Below are 23596 nucleotides of genomic sequence, written 5' to 3' on the forward strand. Positions count from 1 at the left end.
CCTAGACAAAGTAACCTCACATCACGCAAGAGACCGCCTGCTCCAAAACGGAAGTCCAAAAAGAGCCAAGAGAGAGAGCCTCAAAAGCCTTTGAATCAGCTTAAATACCTTCTCGATCTCGGCCCAGGTGAGATTACAAGGCACTCTGGGGAAGTGGAGCAAAGGCTCGTGGGGATTGTAGTCCTGTATTCGAGTCTATTTTTTACAGTATTTTTTAGGTAACTGTGGATTAGAGTTGGGAGTACTTGGAAACCTAGATCCAGTGCAGTTGGAAGAAGAGACCTGAGGGGTTGGAGTTTGAAGTCTCATTTTTATAGGACTTTGGGATGGGGGTAATGCAGAAAAGACTAACTCTTATCTTTGCCATCTGAGGACTAGTTAATTAACATTTCCAAATCACCTCAAAGTTTTTGGTAAAACTGGACATCATATTCTTTCACCACTCCTGTTGCAAATGTCCTCCCACTTATATTGTATATATTTTATATGTACATTTGGGGAGGGGAATGGGTACAATATGTACTGTTATATACTACCCGACATCAGGGACATTGGTGTTTTGTTTTCATTTCTTTATATTCCCAAGGCTTAGTGTAGTGCCAGTCATAGTTATTGGTTAAAAATAAATCTATAAAACCATCCATATCCCTAATTTATCAGTCATCTTTTAATATTTTGCTAGTCTGGAATTTGTCTGGGATTATCTGGGATTAATCCTAGGATTAAAAATTTTGACAACAGTGCTTCCTGTGATTCAGCCTATATTACTGGGATGTAAGCATCCAGAAAAAAGAACCAGAATCTAAGGCCTTACCTTAGATTGACACTTACAAAATGGTTGAAGAAATTGTGATATATAAATGAAATTAATATTTCACTGCAAGAAGTTACCAAAGAAATTACAGAGAATCTTTGGTAGTATGAATTGATGCAGAGTGAAGTAAATAGCATTAGTATAACAGTTTTTAAATAGACAATAGCATTGTAAAGACTAACAACTCAAAGTCTAGGAACTGATGAAAGCAGTGACTAACCATTTTCCAGAGAATCTATGATGAAGTGTATTATCTACCGTCTAACAAAGGTGTTTGACTTAGGACACAAAAAGAAATACCTTTCCATTGTGTGAATTCATTTTGTTTTAAATGTGCTAATTTGTTACAAGGCTTTTTTTTCTTCCTCTTGGTTTTTTAATTGAATAATTGGATTGAGGGGTGTAGAGAGGTGTGTTGAAAAAAGGGGGAATTTGAACATTTATGTTAAATGTTGACATTGGTTTTTTTTTTTTTAAACCCTTACCTTCCATCTTGGAGTCAATACTGTGTATTGGCTCCAAGGCAGAAGAGTGGTAAGGGCTAGGCAATGGGGGTCAAGTGACTTGCCCAGGGTCACACAGGTAGGAAGTGTCTGAGGCCAGATTTGAACCTAGGACCTCCTGTCTCTAGGCCTGGTTCTCAATCCACTGAGCTACCCAGCTGCCCCCAACATTGGTTTTTTTTTAAACAATAATTATACCTGGCATTTAAGTTTGCAGAGTACTTGACATACATTATCTCGATATATATATATGAAGCTTGCAAAATGCTTTCTCATTTGATTATCACAACTCTGTGATGTAGGTGCTATTATTATCCCTATTTTACAGATGAGGAAACTCTGGCTAAACTAACTGCCTAAATGAAGAAGGCATTATGCAAATTCTAATATTCTTATTCTTTTTTTAAATTTTTAACCCTTTCTGCCTTAGAATCAACACCGTGTATCGGTTCGAAAGCAGAAAAGTGGTAAAGGGTAAGCAATGGGGGTTAAGTGACTTGCACAGGGTCACACAGCTAGGAAGTGTCTGAGGCTATATTTGAACCTAGGACCTCCTGTATCTAGACCTGACTCTCAACTGAGCTACCCAGCTGCCCCCTCTAATACTCTTGATAGCAAGTCTAGTACTGTGCCACCTAGGTTGCCATAAAAAATGTACAGAAGAGAATAGAAGGAAGTTCAGAAGTAGGAAAAGGGAATACTCATTTATATATTACCTCTGTTCTAGGTACTGTGCTGAGCCTTTTATAACTATTTCATTTTATCTTCACAACCTTCCTATGAATTAAATGCTCTTGCTTTCACCATTTTACAGAAATCAAGGCAAACAATTAAAAAGTCCAGAGTCACTAGTATATGTCTGAGGCCACATTTGAACTCAGGTTTTCCTGACTCCAAGCTCTGCCCTATCTCCTCTGTACCACCAGCTGCCTCAGATGAAGAAAATATAGGCAAGTGAAGCAATTTGAAAATACTGTTTGGAACTAATGCTGTTTGTTTTAAATTACTTGATATAAAATGGAAATTCATCACATACCTTCATTTTTTGTGTAAATGGAAATGCTCTTTATTTGGTATTACAGTTAAGAAAATATATTATGTGTATATATTAAACTATACACCCACATATATTTTAAAAACAAAAATAAAGGAGTTTGTATTCATCCTGGACACAGTTTGGACCCACTGGAATTGTTTGGGTATGGGAATGATGTAATTAAATTTTTGTTTAAGGAAAATTACTTTGGTAGCTATGTGAAGGATTTACTATTTAGACGGGGAGATTTTTAAGGTAGGGTGACTAATCTGGAGGCCATTTCAACAGTCTTGGTGAACCCTGATGAAGACTTTAACTAAGGTGGTATCACATGAATAGAGAGAAGTGAGGAGTTGAATGAGTAGGGTGTTATAAAAGTAGAAATATTAAATTAGGCAACTGATTGATCATGTGACTTGATAGAGCATGAAGGGTCAAAGATAATTCCAAGGTTACAAACAAAGGAGATTGATGGAATGTTGATAACTTTAAGAAAAATAAGGATATTGGGAAAATGGGTATATCGAAGGAAAAGGTAATGAATTATCTCCCTTTTGTTGAATTTAGGTTATCTCCTGGACATTCAATTTGAAATCTATAATAGACAATTATTGATGTGTGGGATTAAAGCTCAGAAGAGAGTTTGAGGATATCTATATAGCATTGATATAGAGATGATAATTAAGCTCTTAGAAACTGACACTGACAACTCTAGAAAGTACCTACAATTAAAGGGCATGATCTGCATTTGAACTAGATTGAGTAGGATCTAGTTAGACTGGAAGAAAAATTGGAAGACAGAATAGGCACAAAAGCTAGAGAAGAGCAAGTATTAAGGAAAGGATATTGGTCAACAATGTTAAATACAGATGATAGAGTAGATCAGGAAGGATGAGGACTGAAAAAAATACCGTTATGATGAAGTTGGAATCTAAATTGCAAAATATTGAGGAGAGAAGATCCAGTGGAGGCATAGAGGGCTTTTTCTAGGAATTTGTTTGGGAGGAGAGATATAGGAAGATAGCTTGAGAGGATGATAAAATCTAAGTGAGATTTTTTTTTTAAGATGGAAGAAATTTAAACATGTTTGAAAGTAGTAGGGAAGGAACTTCTTGATGGAATGAGGTTGAATATTAAAATAGGAGGGATGGTCCAGTTTGTAATCTGATGGAGTAGACCAAAATGGATGGAATTAAAAGTGCTTGTTGAGGTCATTGGCTTTGGAAAGAAAGGATCATCTTTTAGTTAGAGACTTGGATAAGGGGGGAGGAAATAGGGAATAACATCAAGGAATTTGGGGGTATCCAGAAGGGGAGGGAGTTTGCATTCAGTAGCCTCAAATTTTTCAGTAAAAGGACCACCCCGTCTCAATCTCTTTTGCCAGATATTCACTCATGTTTAGTCTCTTTTGGGTGAATACTGCCTTAGGCCCTTTATTGGCCCCTCTTCTTTTCTCCCTCTATACTCTCAGTGATCCCATAACTTTGTATTCATTTATCTTTGTGAGGAATTGTTTTAAACATTTACATGTTCTACTTTTTTGCATGCCAATACCTCATAACCAACTGATTATTGTACATTTCCATGTGCATCTTAAATTAAAGGTGTCCAGAACAGAACTCATTATTGTTTTCCCCAAACTCATCCCATTTCCTAACTTCCCTTTTTCTCTAGGGTAGCACCAATCTTCTAGGTATCCTGGCTTGACGTCATACTCATCACATCTTTCTCTCTTACTCTCATATCCTGGCTTGACGTCATACTCATCACATCTTTCTCTCTTACTCTCATCTCTGCTACGTGGTCTAGTTGGTCTAGTCTAGTTAGCCCTGGACTCAGAAAGATCTGAGTTCAAATGTGACTTCAGATAACTTTTTGCAAGTTATTTAACCATCATATGCCTCAGTTTCCTCATCTGTTAAATGAAGATAATAGTACTTACCTCCTAGAGTTTTTATAAATATAAAATGAAATAATATTTATAAAGCACATTGTAAACCTTAAATTACTATATATAAATGCTAGCTACTGTTGCTATTGTTGTTCATTCAGGTACCAAGTATGTTAATTCTATCTCAACATCTCTCCTTCTTTTTTCATTCATTCACAACACAACTGTCATAGTACAGGTACTCTAATACTAAACTTATAATTGATTTTCTTGCATCCAGTCCACCCCCTCCCTTCCAATTCATCCTGTATATACTTTCTCATTTGATTATCACAACTTTGTGATGTACGTGCTATTATTATCATCTCTATTTTACAGATGAGGAAACACTGGCTAAACTAACTGCCTAAATGAATAAGGCAGCAATTCTAATTCTTATTCTTATTCTAATATTCTTATTAGATTCTAATTCTTCTATTCTTATTATAATTCTTATTTCTAATATTCTTATTCTTTCCAGTGGATATTCCTAAAAGTGCAAAGGCACAACAAACTTTAGTCCTTCCTCTTTGATTCTATGAAAAAAAAATTCTCTATTTGGCATTTAAATCCCTTTAAAAATTTATCTTTGCTGATTGCTAATGCATTACTTCCCCTGAAGCATTTTACATTTCAGCCAATTGTCTTATTGACTGTTGCTCATACATGCCAATATCCATTTTGTGTATCTCTGCCTCTGCATCCTTGAATGTTCTGCCTCAAAGAATTCCTCAAAGTTCAGCCCAGGTTCTACCTATTATTGTAGGCTATTCATGATTCCAAAACTCTCTTGTCTTTTCTCCTCAGAATTATTATTTATTCTTTATATATTTGGCTTACATTTATCTGTTTATGTTACTTCCAGTCTACATAGTACACAGATCATACATACTTCTGATCTAGCACACACTCCTTGAAAATAACATGTTGAAAGTATTTATTAAGCACCATTCATGTGCTGGACACTATGATAACTTCTGGGGATTAAAGGCAAACACTAGTCACTTTTAAGAAGTTCCTAGGCTAATGAAAGTGTTAAGATACAAACACCTATGTATAAACAAGATATATAAAGATGATAACTTGTAGATAATCAGCAGAGAGAAGGTAATAGCATTAAGAGGGCAGGGTTCATGAAAGGCTTTTTATAAAAGATGGGTTTTTAATTGATACTTGAAGGAAACTAGGAAGATGAGGAGGGTGTGGGGTTTTCCTTAATGGACTTCCCTGACCAGCAGGGTCCCACAAGGGAAGGGGCTCACCTTTGTGATGGGACCTGAGGAGAGGTAGGAACCGAGAACCAGGGTGGAGAATGAAAGACAAGTCAGTGGTTGGATAGGGCAGGCAATCCCTATGATACTCCCTTTGATAGGAGAGTATGAGTACAAAGGAACAGGAGGTGGAGGAGGAGATTAAGGTAGGAAATGCAGGCTGAGATGGTTACAGCCTCGGGGAAGGAGAAGGTCAAGAGGAGAGAGACATAGCCATTGAGGAGCCCAGTGGAGCTCCATGAAAAGGAGAAAGGCCAAGAGCCAAGAGGAAGTTCATGGGATTGCCTCTGAATTTTATTCCTGTTCTCCTTGGGCTGTACTCCCAAGGACATAGTAACCACATCACAAAGTATAGACAATCAAGATTGGGTGGCAAGGTAGAGGGAACGCCTTTGGGCGTGTCCCGGGGAATTGAGTCCGAGCATGTTAATGAGTTTGTCTTAGCCAAGGGCCACATGGCCAGTTCAAGGTTACATTCATAAACCTCATTGGTATAACCTTATGCTTGGAGACACAGTAATCATACAGTCATTTATATTTCATAGATGTGAATATGCTTGGGATGCTACAGGAGGGTGAGGATTCTAGGCTTGGAGGACAGTTATTGGGAGTTGGAGTATCATATGAGAGGAACCATAAGTAGGCCATTGTCTCTTGATTGCAAAGTGCATGGAGGATAGTAGGGTGTTTAGAAGACTAGAAAGGTAGAGGAAGAACCAGGTTATGAATGTCTAAACAAAGGATTTATATTTGATTCAGCGGGTGATAGGGAGCCAGTGGAATTTATTGAATAGAGGGTTGCTATGATCAGACCTCTGCTTTAGAAAGATCACTTTGACAACTGAGAGGATGATGGACTATAGTGAGGAGAATAGGGCTTGTTTTTTGTTTCTTTTATTCTCAGTACACTGTAGAGTGCCTGTAACATAGGAAGCATTCAGTAAATGCTTATTGATTTCTTAAATTAACTATTTAACATGACTTAGGTTCAAGTCTTCCTGTGATTTGTTTTTTACATTATCCTTTAAGTCTAAATTATATATCCTTTTGAAGCCTATTTGGAGCTCCATTGTCTTTGTGGCCTTACTCCTCCAGTCCTTTCTATCAAACTGATCTGTTCACTCTTCCCAAATACTTTCTATTCTTACCTGTTTTGTTTCATTTCCTTTTCTAAGGAATATTCATTCATGGTTTATCCCCTTCTTCCCAAACTTCTTCTCAATCCAAACTTTCTCAAATCCTGTCCTTCAATTTACCTACCCATTTAAAGTGCTTCCTTTTCCAAGAAGCCTTCCCTTTTTCAGAAGAAATGATCTCTTCCTCCTTAGAATTCTCATAATACTTTGTACCTTTCTTTGCATGTTTTATTTTGCTTTGTAGTTGTTCGTGTTGCATCAGTCCAGGACTCTTAAGCTTTTTGGAAACAAGAACTATCTTTTATTTATCCTTATATCCTCCTCAGCATATAACATGGTAAATTATATCTTCTTAATGAGCTGGAACATCTAAGATACATTATTAAGATAAGATAGGTTACTGGTGAAACCAAGACTAGAACCCAGACCTGGCCTCTTCAACAGTGCTCTTTCTCAGGAAGGTTTGGGGCAAGCAAAGCTAGGAAACTTACATTGCTTTTCTAAACTCTTTGATCCTGGCAGCTGTGGAAAGGAAACAAGACTGACAGTTTGTGTGGGGGAAGGGCCAACTGGGAATGATAGTTGGGTGTTGTGACTAGCACTTCTTGCCTGCCGGGAGAGGTCTTGCGTCCTGGGGTTGGAGGAGAGTGGAGCTTGTTCAGCCCAGTCTGGAGTGGCATGCTCTTCTTGGTTCAGCCCGAAGACACAGGCTTCTAAAGGTTAGAATTGTCCTTGTTTGCTTTCTGTGTACTACTAAGATTCTGAATTAGAACAACGAGAGTAGACGGGAGTGGGACAAACTCTCCGCCAGCCTCTGGGGCCTGGCCTCAGGTCTGAAACTGAGAAAAATTCCAATCCCAACTAGTTATTAAACTTTATGTTATTTGAATACGCAGTCAGATAAGTGGACTATCTTTACTGATCATAGAGGGAGCTGAACTTCAGTTTCAGTCATTCAAAGACAAACCGTCCCTATTGGATCCCTGCTGTTTCCTCTCAGCAGGGGGCATCTCCCTCCCTTGCCTCACCAAGCAATATTCCCTCTCTCCCTTTAACTCCTCCTTACCCCTATACAAACCTCCCATTATTCCCCATTTATCCAATTTTTCCCAATCCTATTTCCTTTCCAAATAAAATATTACACAGCTGATATAAAACAGTCTTTAATTCTATAGGTTATATATATTGCATTGCTTTTCAGGAAACTCTAGTACTTTTAACCTGTAGACCACAGAGATAGTTCATTAAGTGAATGAGTAGTGGTCAGAAAAGTTCACTGGCTAACTCCTTATGGATTTTCATCAAATCAGGAAAGGAAAAAAAGGAGTCTTTCCCAGTCAGATCTGTTATGACAAAAGCTATCACTTTTGTAGGATTACAGGCAATTTAAAAAGAATTGTTCCTGTTGTCTATTCTCATACAAGGATTTATTTCCCTTTCGTTATCTTTTTTTTTAACCCTTACCGTCTGCCTCAGAATCAATATTATGTATTGGTTCCAAGGCAGAAGAGTGGTAAGGGCTAGGTAATGACTTGACCAGGGTCATATAGCTAGGATGTGTCTGAGGCCAGATTGATTCTAGAAGCAGGGCTAACTGTATTTGCTTCTTAATAAGTAGTGAGAGCTTTGGGAAACAGTTTTTTTTTCTGGATTTCTTTATATCCCATCCTTTCCAGTGTCACACTGACTGGACAGTGTCTATCCACACCATTGTTCATTTTATGTCTGGCATGCCAGGTGGAGTTTAGTGACCTCTGCTGCCTTGTGCCTGGTTTTTCTCTGCTACTTCTCAACTGGTGGCCAGAGCCAAGTCCATGAGTATTTATTTTTAAACTCTTTATTTTTTGTCTTAATAACAAATCTTAAGTCAGAAGGGTAAAGGCTAGCTAAACAGTTAAATCACTTGCCCAGGGTCACACAGCTAGGAAGTATCTGAGGTCAGATTTGAACCCAAGTCCTCTTGACTGGCACTCTACTATGCTAGCTAGCTACCTTCCAAACCTATAAGTATTGAGGAGAGAAGTAGAGATTCTAGAACCTGCTTACTTAGCTGAGAAATGCATGTTCTTGACCTAATGGTCAGAACCAAGGCAATGGAGTTCATGCATTAGGAAGATTTTCCCGGACATTAATATTTGTATGATTCTTGTGCTATTAAGTAAAATCAAAATTAAAGAATTTGAAGAGGCTTTGAAAAAGATTGAGGTATTAATTTAGAAAATTCATAATTGGAGTCTTTTAGGTGGTTATTTAGAGTCTATCGTAATGAAGAAAGAAGGTAAATACAGCAAATGGTATGATGATAAACTCCAAATGGTAAAGTAATTGGTTTACAACTTTTGCCTGTTTTTAATACTCTTAATGGCCTTCCTTAGCTAAGATTTTTGAAATGGGACCTCAGACTACTGAATTTTAAGGAATCTAGCATCTCAACTTTTGCCACTTTATGGGAAATACTCAAAAATTTGGGAAGAGAGGAAGCTGTCAACATTATTAGAAACTTAAGAAAATTGTTATGCATTCTAGACTTAACTGTGCTTTAGCATATCAAATAGATACAGAATGCATTTTTAAGTTTTATCTAATTAGATGATTTAGGATAATTTTCTATGGTTGCAAGACTCATGTTCCTTCCCTCCCCTACCTCAACCCCCCTCCAGTATCTGATGCATGATTCCACTGGGTTTAACATGTGCCATCGATCAAGACCCATTTCCTTATTATTAATATTTGCATTAGGGTGATCTTTTAGAGTTTACATCTCCAATCATATCCCCATCAACCCATGCGATCAATCAGTTGTTTTTCTTCTGTGTTTCTTTTCCCACACTTCTTCCTTTGGATGTGCATGGCGTTCTTTCTCATATGTCTCTCCGAATAGTTCTGGATCATTGCATTGCTACTAGTAGAGAAGTCCATTACATTTAATTTTACCACAGAGTATCAGTCTCTGTGTTCTGGTTCTGCTCCTCAGAATGTATTTTTAAAAATAACAGAGGGGGAAAAAAGGAGAAAAAGAATTCCAACAAATATTAAATACAATTTCCACTACATGGAAATTTATATCATTTGGATGTTCCATTTGGCATTATTCACAAGCCATACTTTTTGAATAAATTGCAATATGAGATGCTTTTGAATGCTTACGATTGTTTTTATTGAAGGGGGAAAAATGTGGTTTAGTGTTTGCAGATTTTGTGATGGGGCCCTTCAGAGGTAACAGAGTTACTACTCCACTTGTTGAACTTGGAATAGATTTTAAAAAAGGGAGAGGGATTATCAGAAGTTTGGTTATGGTTTATGTAAGTTTTAAAAATATACACAAATAGCTAATTATTTTCATTCAGATTTGATGTAAACAGTTAAAAAAAAACTTAATAGTGTATATATTTTGACCTTTAAGTTGTATCACTTCTTTGCTTCTTTCTCAAACTTCTATTTGTGAATACTGTTAAGTTTATAGGGATCCTTTCAGAGAAGTTAATAAAATGGATTCTCTAGGTTTGTGCAGATGTTTACTGTAGCTCTCTCAGTCTTAACTTTTATAATATTCAGGATGTAATACAGGAACCAGGTTAGGTTGTTTTTCTGTGCTATCTGAACAAGGTAATTATTACTTAGAATTTAGTCTTGATTTTCTATAGACCCTCCTTTCTACATTCTCTGGACACATGGGGTTTTGTTTGTTCAATTTTCCTTGGTGCTAGACAAACTTGTAATCATTGTTATTTAAGGAAACTGTTGAGTAAAGGAAGTTCAGTTTTTAAGTAGCTCTTGTTTTAGAAAACCAACCAGGAAGAAATCTGGGTTGAAGTAGGGAATATTGTAATCAGTCTGTTTGAAATTAAAAATTTGCTCCACAAAAAACTGCAGAGAGCCAAAGAAGACTCCATTTGCTTTGACCCAGCTAAGCTATATGCTAAGCCTATGCCCAAAAGAGAGAAATGAAATAGGAAAAGGTCCTATATGTGTGGAAATATTTATAGCAGGTTTTTTTTTTATTGTTGTGGCAAAGAAATGGAAAAAAAATTTAGAAAGATGCCCATTAATTAAGGAATGGTTGTTATATGAATGAGATGGAATACTATTGTGCTCTAAGAAATGAGGAAATAGATGACCTTAAAGAAAGATGAACTAATGTTGAATGAAGTCAACAGAACTAGAACAATTTATACTCTTAACTATAAATTTATACTCTATAGTATAAAAATGAACAATTTTTAAGACTTTTATAGACCAATGAGAATGAAATGAGCAGAACTGGAACAGTTGTTCCAATTATAACAGTCTTGTAAAAATGTATCACTTTGAAAGCTTTAAGAACAAATCAGTGATGAAATATGCTAACTATATTACCAAATGAAACATATTTTTGCCTGTAGCCAATGAGGGAATTGTTTTGTCTTACTATATGTATTTATTACAAGGAATTTATTTTTCTATACTCTTTTTTTAAAAAAAAGGAGTGGGGTTAGAAGGAAGAGAAAAATACTTTTATTAATTGAAAAGAATTAAATTAAAATTTAAATATTTTCCACTAAATTAATCTAATAATAATTATATTTGTTGATTAAATACACTTTTAAAATAGAATTGTTGTGGGTGGGGAATTGTAGATTTAGAATTGTTGCACTTTAGAATTGTTGTCTGCACTTTCAGATTAGGTCTTTGCTTCATGAATTTTGCTTAATTATTTTATTTTGTTACCAGAGGGGTAATTGTGTTTTTTAATGCCAACACAAAACAAAACACACACAAACTCCCCAATAACTAAACTGATAGAGTTTGACACATTTTCTAGCCTACACATGCTCAAATGCGATTTTTGGAGGATATGTGATAGGAGTTGAGGAATGCCTTGGGTGCAGAAAGCCCTCAGTTTTGATTCTAATATACAGGAATACATCTGATATCAGCTATCTGTCTTTTCCCTCTTGATTACTGTCTACTCCCTGCCTTCTTGTCCTTTGTTACTTGCTCTTGTAATCTGTTGTATTATAATACATTTAGAACCTGAAGGAATTGTATAGGTCATCATTTTATAAATGAGAAAATTTGAGGCCCAGGGAAATCAAGTAACTCTCAAGTTCATGTAAGAGGCAGGATTTGAACCTGTATTTTCTGACTAAAATTAATGGTTATTTCTTCTATACCAGATACTAGCATTCTTGTGGCTTTCTCATTCATTTTGTATTTGGTACATGCCTGTAGAACCCCATCACCAACAGGCAAAAACTGGGTGATTCATTTGACTTTGGGGGTTCTCAGGTAAAGGTGGCAAAGCTGAACAGTTAGTGGTCTGCAGAAAGGCAACAGCAAGATGGGAGAGGGAGACCCTGTGTGATAGGGGCTGTTAGAACTGCTGCTTGAAGGGAATATGATTGGGGATATAGACTCTAAATGATCACTTTGTTGCAAATATTAACACTATGGAAATAGGTCTCGATGAGTGATACATGTAAAACCTAGTGGAATTGCTTGTTGACTATGGGTTGGGGGTGGGACGAGGGGAAGGAAAGGATGTGAATCATGTAACCATGGGAAAATATTCCAAATTAATCAATTAAATAAATATATATTTTTAAAAAGAACTGCTGCTTTTTTTATTTCATGCCCTCTAAATGCTCATCATCCTAAAATCTGAAATCAGTCCTGAAACTCTCACCTCAGCTCCTCTTGCCCTCTCCTCTGGTTGGAGAGTGAATATGGACATTAGAGAGCTCCCTAGATCCTTCACCATTTAAAGGGGCACCTCGGGAGTGCACCACATTATTTTCCTTCTTCTTTCTTGGACTTCATGGTCTTCAAAAACTCATCTTGATGCAAGATGAAATCAACTCTTTCATACCTCTTCTAATAATTTCCTACCCTGGCTTCCGGACTTCTACATTTTCCTCCAGCCCCACCCCAACCCAATCTCCCCCTATCCCCAGTCATAGTCTTCCTCTCAGTCTTTCTTGCAGCTTCTTTTTATGCTTTGGATTGTTAATTCCTTGAGAGCTGGGGCCTTCTGATACCTTTATCACTGTCCCCAGGGCTTAATAAATGTTTACTGACTTTGACTAAGGCTGAGTGAACTATAACCCAGACTGGAAAAACAGAGTGATGAGTGGTCTTTGTAGTTCTAGACTGGGCAAGATAGAGACCTAGTCTCATAATATGTATATATTTTGTGAATATTGGCACAATGCTATGGCTTTTCATGTTATCCATCACTTTTGCTGTATGTCTCAGTTTTAAGAGTTGAAATAAATACTTAGCACAAAAGCTATTCTCCTTTTCTACTGTCTTTTATAATTCTTTCAAAGCAATTTTAAGGTTTTTTTTTTTTAATGACATCCAGTCATTGACCCAGAAAATTGAAGCCTGTTGTTTCTCTAGAACAGCAATTCTCTAAGTGAGGTCTGTGGACCCCTTAGAGGTCTCTGGGTCTCTGCTTGTAAGGTTGAAACTATTTTTACAATAATACTTAGATAGCATTTGCCTTTTACTCTTATTTTATGAGTATACAGTGAAGAATTTTGGAGAGACTCCATGAGCTGTGAATTAAAGATTTACCTGCAGAAATTAAGTCTGAGTTAATAGTTCATCTGCAGAATTTTATTTTTACCTTGCAAATGGACAAATTAGCGTATTTGGCTACATTAGCTGTTTTGCTTATTTCTTTTATCAGAACAAATTAATAACAGAAGATCTTTTAGAAGACAAGTAATACTAAAATATTGCAAGTATTGAATAACTGTTTTCAGTCTGATAATTTGTCCCTTTACAGGTGTATTGACATTTGTACCAATGGCACAAAAACAAATGTGGGTAAAACTGCTAGTGCTATATCATGAATCAAGGTAATGGTACTACAGGGTACTAATAGTCACCAATGTATTTTCAATCAAAATAGTTACATTTTTAAAAGATTAAAAATATCTTTGATAGAGCAATAAAAATATTCATTTTATTAAATCTTGACTTGTCTGTCTGACAAAATGGCAAGTACACACAGAGCACTTATGTTGGGTGTGTAAGTATGGTTGTTTCCAGGAAAAGCCCTGGAAAGTCTTGTGGAATTGTAAACTGAACAAGCCACTGCTTTCATAAAACACCATGTTTACTTCAAAAACTGACAAAGTATGACTTTAGACTTGGATATTTGGCAGGCATTTTCTTGAAAATGATGAGTTTATCACTTCAAGGAAAACAACTCACAATATTTATTTCTGATGTCAAAATTCAAGCTTTCAAGTGAAAGTTAGAATTTTTGGAAATTTATATTTGCCACCATGGGTTTGACAGTCCATACTTAATGATTTTTTCTGATAAGACTGGTGGTCATATTAACACATAACTTTTTAAATTGTATGAAATAGGCAAACATTTAGAATATCTGCATAATTCAGTAAACCACTATTTTCTTAAATATTTTTTCCAATTACATGTAAAAACAATTTTTAATATTTGTTTAAAAATTTGAGTTCCACTATGCCCAAAGGGCGACAAAAGAATATCTACCCTTTGATCCAGCCATAGCACTGCTGGGTCTGCACCCCAAAGAGATAATGGACAAAAAGACTTGTACAAAAATATTCATAGCTGCGCTCTTTGTGGTGGCCCAAAATTGGAAAACGAGGGGATGCCCATCAATTGGGGAATGGCTGAACAAATTGTTTTGTGTTGTTTGCTACCTTATAGAGCTCAAACCAGTCCTGGTACCAAATATTCTCAATAGATGTTATATGTTGTGTTATGGGATGCTCAAGGTTGGAGAAAACAGAAATTCACATTGCCTATCTCTTTTTCAGTTTGTTCTTTATCATATCACATCCAATTCAGTATCACTGTTCCCTAAGTTATATTTCTTACAAAATTCTTCATAACTACTGACTCCTGCAATATACATTATTTCCTCTACTGATTAAGAGTTTCCTATGTTTTCAATTGCTTCATCAGAATCAGAAAAACTTGTTTGTTCTGAATTTAGGTGTTCACTATGCCAATTTGTGTCCCACTTGTCTAAATCTTTGTGAACTTTATCATAAAGCTTAATGTACGCATAGGGTTCTTGTTCTTCATCACTGTTTTGGTCAACTATTCTTGTACCATTTGGTACTGTATCATCTAGGTCTGAATCTGACTGTTGGTCACTGATTTCTGTACTCTCCATGTCTTTCACTAGCTTTTGTTCAGTGACATGTAATTCTGTGTCAGGTGTTGTTAACTCAGGTTTTGTGTCTTGGTCTGACCCTATTTCAGTGATTTCTATATTTCCCAGTTCTTTTTCTAGCTGTTGCCCAGCTGTGTTCTGTGGTGACAAATTTGATTCTTGTGGGTTTACTGCTTCCTGTGGATCTGCTATTATGTTACTGGAATGCATAGGCTTTACCATATCTTTTGGATCAGCTTCTTGTTTATCTACTCCCTCATATGAATCTTTTGACATAGAAACCATTTCCTCTATGGTGGTATCTTCTGGGAATGACTTCAATATAGATCCACCTTGCCCTGTATCACTGAAAGATTTGTACTTTTGTTCTCCTACTTCTGTCCCAAGATATGGTTCTGGAGTTTCTTGTAAATTAGCTGTTATGGTGTTTGCATGCACAGGTTTCCTATTATCATATTTACTTTATTGCCCCAGGGATTGTAATGCACTTGTATAACTAGTAGATGTTTCAGGTTTTATAGATGTTACAGTGCAATCTGCCGTCCCCTCTTTAGTTATTCCACCCTCATTCAATGCACTATTATTAATTGGTTTTGTATCACTTTGGACCACTGCTGTCTGTGAGCTACCAGCTTGCTCAGAGGAAAGGTTTGTATTTGTGTTAATTTTAGTTTGAGAACTGCTTGGGTGATGTTTCACTATCAATGATTGTCTTCTGTTCTCACTCCCTTAGATTGTTTTACCATATTTGATTCAGGGAATAGACAGTCTTTAGAATTTTGGTATTGATCTGTGCTAAGCCCATCCCCAGAACTGGTGTCTTTGAGTGTTATAGGATTTCATGGGTAAAAGTCTTTGGCTTTTGGCTCTAAGTTAGTTCTATCCTCATTTGTCTTTCTTTCCCCTCTTACATGTATAAATGTATCAGTTTCAAAGCCTCTTGCAAAAATGTCTTGTTTAGCTGTCTTGTCAGAATGGTCTGGATACTTAAGTTGCTGTTTGAAAGATTTGCCAGCCCCGTTTGATTTTCCACTGCCTAGATCCATTCTGTAAGCTAAAAAATTTTCCAAAAAGGATTTAATCTGTTCCTTGCTTTTCTCCATGCAGTTTTGTGTACCCATGTATTGTGAACCATAAATGTCATGTTTCATGTCTGCTATTAGGTGTGTAATTCCTCTCTCCATCTCAATTATAGACTTTTGTTTTGTACTTAAGTTGCTTCCCTTGGCATCCTGCCCAACTATCTGTTTCTCCACCACTGAAATTTTAAAGTTTTCTTTTTCCTTTCTACCATCTCCCTTTTTGCCCTTTATGCTTATGCCCTCATGTTTCCTCCCTGGGGTACCTCCCAAATTCATCTCTTTTTTACTAGATAATACTATAACCTGGCATCATGTGGTATAATGATTATTTATCAGTACAACTTCAGAATAACAGGGTTTTCCTCCAGAAGCTATTGCTGCTTCCATGGATTTGAGGTCTGGGGTCTCTTGTTCTCTATGTCTGCAGGGGGAGCAACACTGTTTGCTATTACAGTCCTATTTCCCATAGTTTTTGTTATTATTTACTTTTCCCTGATAATATGCATTTTGACCATTACCATCTCTTTTATTTTGGCCCTGTTTATAGTGATGTTTCATTGGGCAGTTTCTTACTATGTGTCCTTGATGAGAACACAAAAAGCAAGTCCTGGTATCTCTTTGTACCCTCTGTTGACTTTGAGGTGTCTGTCTATACTGTGTGGTTTGTCTGTTAAATGTTTTAATTGTAGCCAGGTTCTTAACCTCCTCTAATTCTTTCTGCCTTAATATTTCAGAGGTCTCTTGGAGCTTTTTCTTTAGATCATTCTTTTCTTTTTCTTGATCTACTTTGTTATCATGAAGATAGGTGGCAGTGTCTATAAGTTCATTAAGTGAAATATTGTCAAAGTTAGAGCAATAGTTGCTGAAGAAATCCTTCAAGTGATTGTCACAGCCCTTGAGAAATTGTCTCCTCACATGTGCCTCTGATTCTTTTGAATCAGGGTAAAAGCCTAATAGTCCCTCAGTTTTTTCAATAAGGTGATAGATAAATGTGCTTGGGTGTTCATTTTTGCTTTGGGATAATCTCTCAAATTTTCTCCATGCATTGGGTCTTTCAGACAATTGTTTCATTCCCTGCAATAGATCCTCATGGCATTTTCTTAGATAAGCCATTGATCTTGGATTAGAAAAATCCAGATCTTCAAAAACTTCTGGCCAGCTCGTGAGTGAGGAATCTTTTCTATTTTGCTCAATAAAGTTTTTATGTTCCTGGGGTATAAAAAGTTCAGATCAAAGAATTTCTACATCCTCAAAATCTGGTTCATAGAAGTAAAATGCTCTCTTTAGTTCTTTAATTGCGAGAGGAGGATCTAATAAAAATTAAGGCATGTGTTTATGTAAAGACTCTAAGTCATGGGTGGTGAATGACTTATGAACCTTTGCATGTAAGATGCCAGAGTTATCAGTGTCCTTAGCTACATTACACAAAGGCATAATCTTTTGAGCCTTTGATGCATTTGCAAGATTGTTAGCAGATGCATTAGTTGGTGCCTTGTTATTTAGTGCCTATATGTTATTGGCAAGGCCATTTCCCCCTATTGCCCCTAATGTTGTCCCAGTATTAGTATTAATAACTACATCATCCTTATTAGTCTGTCTCATCATGTCCCCCGTCTCCTCGTCATTTCCCTTCCCTATGCTTTTCTCTGCATGTAATCCTGGCACATCTCAGTTATAATAAGGATCTGACCAAGCAATTCCTCTAATCTATTATCAATGACTAAAGCTTGTACACTTTTCTTTTGGAAGATCAGGTTGGCACCAGCTTTAATATTGTTTAAGATGTTAGTCACTGCTACGAACACAACATAGACTTGGATTATGATTTGCCAGAGGTAATTCATATCTAGATAATTCATTGACAACTGTCCATTCCATAATCATATTGGTCAATGTCCTGAGAACATTGTCTATCATCCCTGCAACTGTATTATAAATGATACAGGAGCCCCAATAAATGGCAATTATTCCTAACACAGCAGACCACAGTATTAATTGTAGTATGTTTCCCATTAGATCTTTTCTAGGCTCTAACTGCCAGGAGTTAACAGTTAGAAAATGGTTGTTGTCCCCACAAGTTTGTTTCTAGATAGTATCTAAGATGGCTAGATCCTAAAAGTTGACAGCCCTAGTACAGCCTCCCTTTTACAATAGCCTCTCTTCCTCAGTTTTGTAACTGACCAGAGTGGCAGGTGGTAACTGATTTGTTCCTCCCTCCCACCCCCCAATCAAGAAACTTTTGATCCTGTGTGGGAACTCCTAGGCAGAGTCAGTGACTATACTGCTAGCCTCAGGAGTTGGTAATTGACAATAACTTCACAACTGACAGTTGATGGCAGTTGGTGACAGTCACTAAAACTTTTTTTTAATGGGATTCTTTTAAATCCGGAGTGCCATATGTATTATAAAATGGGTTACTTTGTATATGGAGGGGTTTGGCCTCTCAGTATTGAGAGGGGGAAAGAGTGGGGACCTCCCCTCTCAAAGTGGGGTTCAGGGGAGACAGCTGATATTAAGGTTGGCTCAGAGAGAGGAGAGGGGGGTTTAAAGATTTTCCCCCTTCTGCCTTCCCTCCTTAGCTAAAGCTGCTCTCCCCAATTCACTCTTATCCCTCTTGTTTCCCCTCCACTACTCGAGACCAGAGGGTCTCCCATTGATCCGTTCACTCACATTCAGCTTGGGGAACAGATAACTTTTAATGTTAACTCAATCAGGTAATACAAAAGGAATAATGGGCAGGGAAGAGTGGGAAAAAGAAAGTGGGGAATGGAGGTTCCTGTCTCTATCTAAACCCTTTCCCCTCCCTCCTCGAGTTTGGGGAGAACTCAGGCCTTGGCAGCCTTGAGCCCCCTGAGGGAAAGTCAGGTTGACTCACCCCTGGGCAACAGGAGCTGAGGTAAAGTGTGTTCAGGTTTCTCTTCAGAAAGTCCCTTCCATTGTGAAATGTTGTGGGGAAAGATTTCTAGTCAACAGCAGGAAAAGTGGGTAACACTCAAGAGAAAGTCTTTATCCACTTCCTGAGACCAAAGAGATGACCAACTCCTCTACCAGCCAGAGTCTGGTAACAGCAAAAACAAACCAAAAAACCAAAACAGCATTTCAAAGTGGATAGATGAAAATGACTTGTTAAGCCAGACATTAAAGAGATTTTCAGAAATGTAGAGTAATGCTTCTCTTTCTCTCTACATTTTTTTTGAGAAATATGGCTAATTTCATAAAATATGTTATTTTAAGTTAACATGTAATAGGTTATTTTTATTTAGTTTTAATTTTTTTAGAATATTTTTCCATGGTTCCATGATTCATGTTCTCTCCTTCCCCTCTTCCCTCCGCCCTCCTAGAGCTGATAAGCAATTCCACTGGGTTATAATGTATTATTTACTTTTTAAATTTATGAGTTCCAACTTCAAATGCAATAAAAATTGATAACTATAACCCACATAAACAAAAACTCTTTGGAGTACTTGGTAATTTTCTTTTTGGAGTACTTGGTAAATTTTTTTTTAATTTTAAGGTGATCTGAGTTCAAAACATTTGAGAAACACCTGCTCTAAAATATGCATAGTACTTGTGTCAGTGGCTTTCCTTATAATTAATTTCTAGGAAAGGTTCCTTTTTTGGGCAGAAAGAGTGAAGAAGGAAATGGAAATATTGGTCTTGCTTTTTGGCTTAAAGTAAGGAGTTTATTTCCCAGTTCCTGGGTTATTTGGGGATGGAGATGGTTTGAGATGACACAGTCATAGTAAAAGTGCTACATTAGGGATAACATACTTGGGTTGGTTTGTAGCCAATAGTAATGATTCTTCTCTGAACTCCTACAACAACTTACTGTCTATAATAATCATTTTAAAAATTATGCAGTGCCTAATAATTTAATTGTCTCAGCTGAATATTGAGAATACAGTAAGTGGTTCATAAATGTAGACTCTTAGATCTATCACTGAATTTCTCCATGCCTTTGGGCAAATTTATGTTCTAGGCCTCAGCTCCACTTTTAAAGTAGAATTGTAATTTGTCACTTCATAATAATACTTTGGTGACAAACATGAAAATTTTGGTCATAGATTTAAAGCTGCGAGTGCTTTTAAAATTCATCTAGTTCAAACCACTCCTCTAGAAGATGAGAAAATAGTCCTATAGAGGTTATATGAGTTGCATGAGTTGCCCCATCCTTTGAGCACAACCTGTTGTGCTGACATCTTGGCATTTGTAAGGGAATGGCTGAAGTCCTTGTGAGCAGGTGACATGTCAAAAAGTCAGGACTCATATCTGGACTGAGGTTAAGACTGCCCAACTAGAGACTCCCAGGAAGAGTGTAAAAGGGAAAAGAAAGGGAACGCAGGATGTGTGTGCTCTCTTGCTGGATGTTTCGTTGCTCTCTCCCTTTTCTGGGATGTTTAATGCTTACACACAACTGCTTGGAGCAGACAAATTGATGTGATTTTTAATTAGGCACAGACAGGTGATCATGTGATCTTTCTCTCTAATCCTTATGAATGAATAATTATAAATTTATATATTGTCTCCAGATAATTTTAATTATGACAAAGATTAAGCCTGGTTTTATTTTATTTTATTTTAAAAAAATAAACCCTTACCTTCCATCTTGGAGTCAATACTGTGTATTGGCTCCAAGGCAGAAGATGGTAAGGGCTAGGCAATGGGGGTTAAGTGACTTGTCCAGGGTCACATAGCTGGGAAGTATCTGAGGCCAGATTGGAACCTAGGACTTCCCCTCTCTAGACCTGACTCAATCAACTGAGCCACCCTACTGCCCCCTGGTCTTTTTTTTTTTTTAACCCTCACCTTCCATCTTAGAACCAATCCAAGGCAGAGGAGTGGTAAGGTCTAGGCAGTGGGGGTTGTGACTTGCTCAGGGTCACACAGCTAAGAATCATCTGAGTCTAGATTTGAATCTAGGACCTCCCCTTTCTAGTGTTGGTTCTCACTCCATAAACCTGGTCTTTGAAAAAAACTCGGAGCCTTTGAAAGTCTGGGCCTTGGGTTACATTAATTTATTCTAGTTCTAAGAATGTGGTAGTGCCTAAGAGGAGACATCATATAGGAAAACTTACCTATATTCTTGTACTTATGCTGGTGGTAGGTGTCTTTTTGGGAATGTGTGCTAGTTTAATTCATTTATCTTCTTGATAATCTATCACTGGACTGTTTTTATCTTATTGGTAGAACTCAATGATAGGAATTCTATATCTAAAGAATAATTAAATTAGTTGTTGGGGAAGGTAGCAGCTAAACAATTCCATTGCGACTTGGTATTTATCTCCTTGTTGAGTAGAACTATTTTTAATTTTAGTATCATATATTGCTGTAGTTAATTGATTCTGGCCTTTTAGCATTAGCAATTTAAAAAAGAGAACAAATTTGACTAAAGACTGTTGAGCAATCTTTTTTTCCCTTGATAAATGCTTTTAAATTTGGTCTGTGAATTTTTCCTTTGATTTTTGTCTTTACTGCAGCATCTGGAGAGGACCCAACGTGAATTGTGTTGATAGCACTGGTTATACCCCTTTGCACCATGCAGCTCTGAATGGTCACAAGTAAGTAATAATCATGTGCTACTTTGCTATCACCCCCTAATTCCATTTAAAATCCCTAAGCCTCATTTTAGTTAAACTCTTAAATTTCTTTTTTCAGTAGCCTTTAGCCAATGCTTATAACAGATGGAGAAAGTTTAATTTCACATGGTATAGTAGAAAGCATGGTGACTCTGGAGTCAAAAGCCCAGGATTCAAATTTTGCCCCTGATACTTACTACCTGTATGCTCTTAGACAGATCATCCAGCAGACTTTGATCTTAGCTCCTTCATTAAAAGAGTGAGGGCCTCAAAGTCCTTTCCAGTTCTATATCTATGATCCTATAGATTGTAGGAAGATACGATTTCTTCATACTATCCCTTCCTTGTCACCTGGCTCTTTCCCTTTCTTTCTGTATTAAGCATAGCACTAGGTTTCCTATAATGTTTTTTCTGTACAGAGACTAGTCTGACCCATTTACTCTCATCTTTTTGTTTTCACTCTTCCTTACCACTTTTTTCCAATCAGTTGTCACACCCTGGTGATTCTCCTACAATATATCTTATTTATTTCCTCTTTTCTCTATTCATAAGACAGCTACTGTCATCCTCTCTTGCCTGGGTTATTACAGTAGCTTCCTAATTTGTCTCTTTCTCCTATTTCCCTGTCACATCCATATCCATAAAACTGAGAAAGTAAAATCCCTGAAATACAAGTTTTTCCATGTAACTTCTGCGCAAAAAATTCTGGGTTCAAATATAAACTCTTCTGTTTGTCATTTTAAGTCCTTTATAGTCTGGTTCAAGTCTACCTTTCAAGACTGATTATATTTTATTCCCCTTCATATATCTTTTAATTCATCCTAACTACTGGGCCTCATGTACAGTATTCCATTTCTCATCTCTTTTGCATTTTCTATCCCTTATCCCTGGAAGATACTTATTTCTCATTTCTACCTCTTAGATTCCTTGACCTCTTTTAAAACTTATTTGAAGCACCACTTCCTAAGTGAAGCATTTTCCTGTCCTTTTCCTAAAACTGTCGATTGACAGTTTTATTGTTTGCCATCCAGGTCCTGATCCCAGATCCAGAGTGGACTGAGGAGGAGACCTGCCCTACCTTCTTTCCACAGTGTATGTCCTAGGTTGTGTTCTAAGGAAAAAAACAGATCCAGAAGCAAACAATACGCAATGTGGCCCACATTCTAAAAGCAGAGCAGGAAATCAGTTTCAACCCAATCTGACACCTTCAGAGAAATAATGAGCCAGGAATTCTAGGGGAGCCTGCAGCTGCATCATTCTGAATCAGCAGAGTTTTCTAGCTATCTGATAATAGTTGAGTCCAGTAGCAGTCTACTGCTGCTCAGATCTAAACTCAGATTAAAAACTTTCAGAATTTGGACCATGGTGCCAGCAATCAGATTTTGTTCTACATCAGACTGCTTTGGGAACACTGAAAGCTTTCAGATCTGCAACCTTGAGATACTGGAACAACACAACATTCAGTAGCTCCAAAGAAAGCTATAACAGCAACATCCCAGACTTTCCCTCTAGAAGCAGGCAGTCCTTGCCCCATGAAGCTCAATGTCAAGAAATATGCTGGAATAATGACTAAACAGAAAAAAAAGAATTCTTTCATAAGACGCTATTATGGTGACATACACTCAAAACAAAAACTCAGAAGAGAATGACTCCATTACATCTATAAGAAAAGCCTCAAAAGAAAAACGCAACTTGGGTGCAAATTCATCCAGATTCCAGACTGAGGTAAAGAGTTTAAAAATTTTCATCACTAAAATGAGAGCACTAGAAGGAAAAAAATGGAAAAGAATGAGAGCCATGAAAGAAAGAATTGGAAAGAGAACAAAAATCCTTTTCCAAGCAACAGATTTCCTGAAGATTAGAATGAAATAACTGGATCATTGATTTTGGGAAAGAAAAAGAAATGTTAAAATCAAAATATTGGGGGGAAATGGAAGAAAATATAAGGTATTTCAACACAAAAGCAATTGACCTGGAAAACAGACCATGGAGAGATCATCAGACTTCCTGAATTCTCTGATAAGTTTTAAAAGAAAATTCTCATCTTTTTGAAACAGAGGGCAAAGTAGAAATATGGTCACTTTTTAAAA

General features: G+C 36.9%; 1 protein-coding gene across 12 annotated transcripts in view; it reads left to right on the top strand.

The window, feature by feature from the left end:
• The window catches only part of ANKS1A (ankyrin repeat and sterile alpha motif domain containing 1A), a 282636-nt gene that overhangs the window by 78415 nt on the left and 180625 nt on the right, over positions 1-23596 (top strand). For all 12 annotated transcript variants that reach the window (XR_001628236.2, XM_056818070.1, XM_007483721.3 and 9 more), the window contains exon 2: positions 21408-21488. Coding sequence is in view for 11 of the 12 variants with exons in the window: in XM_056818070.1 (XP_056674048.1) it covers positions 21408-21488 (81 nt within the window). In the remaining variant the exon portion in view is untranslated. The remainder of the gene's footprint in view (positions 1-21407; positions 21489-23596) is intronic.

The sequence above is a fragment of the Monodelphis domestica genome, chromosome 2 (genome assembly GCF_027887165.1).
Source record: "Monodelphis domestica isolate mMonDom1 chromosome 2, mMonDom1.pri, whole genome shotgun sequence".
Classification (NCBI taxonomy): Eukaryota; Metazoa; Chordata; class Mammalia; order Didelphimorphia; family Didelphidae; genus Monodelphis; species Monodelphis domestica.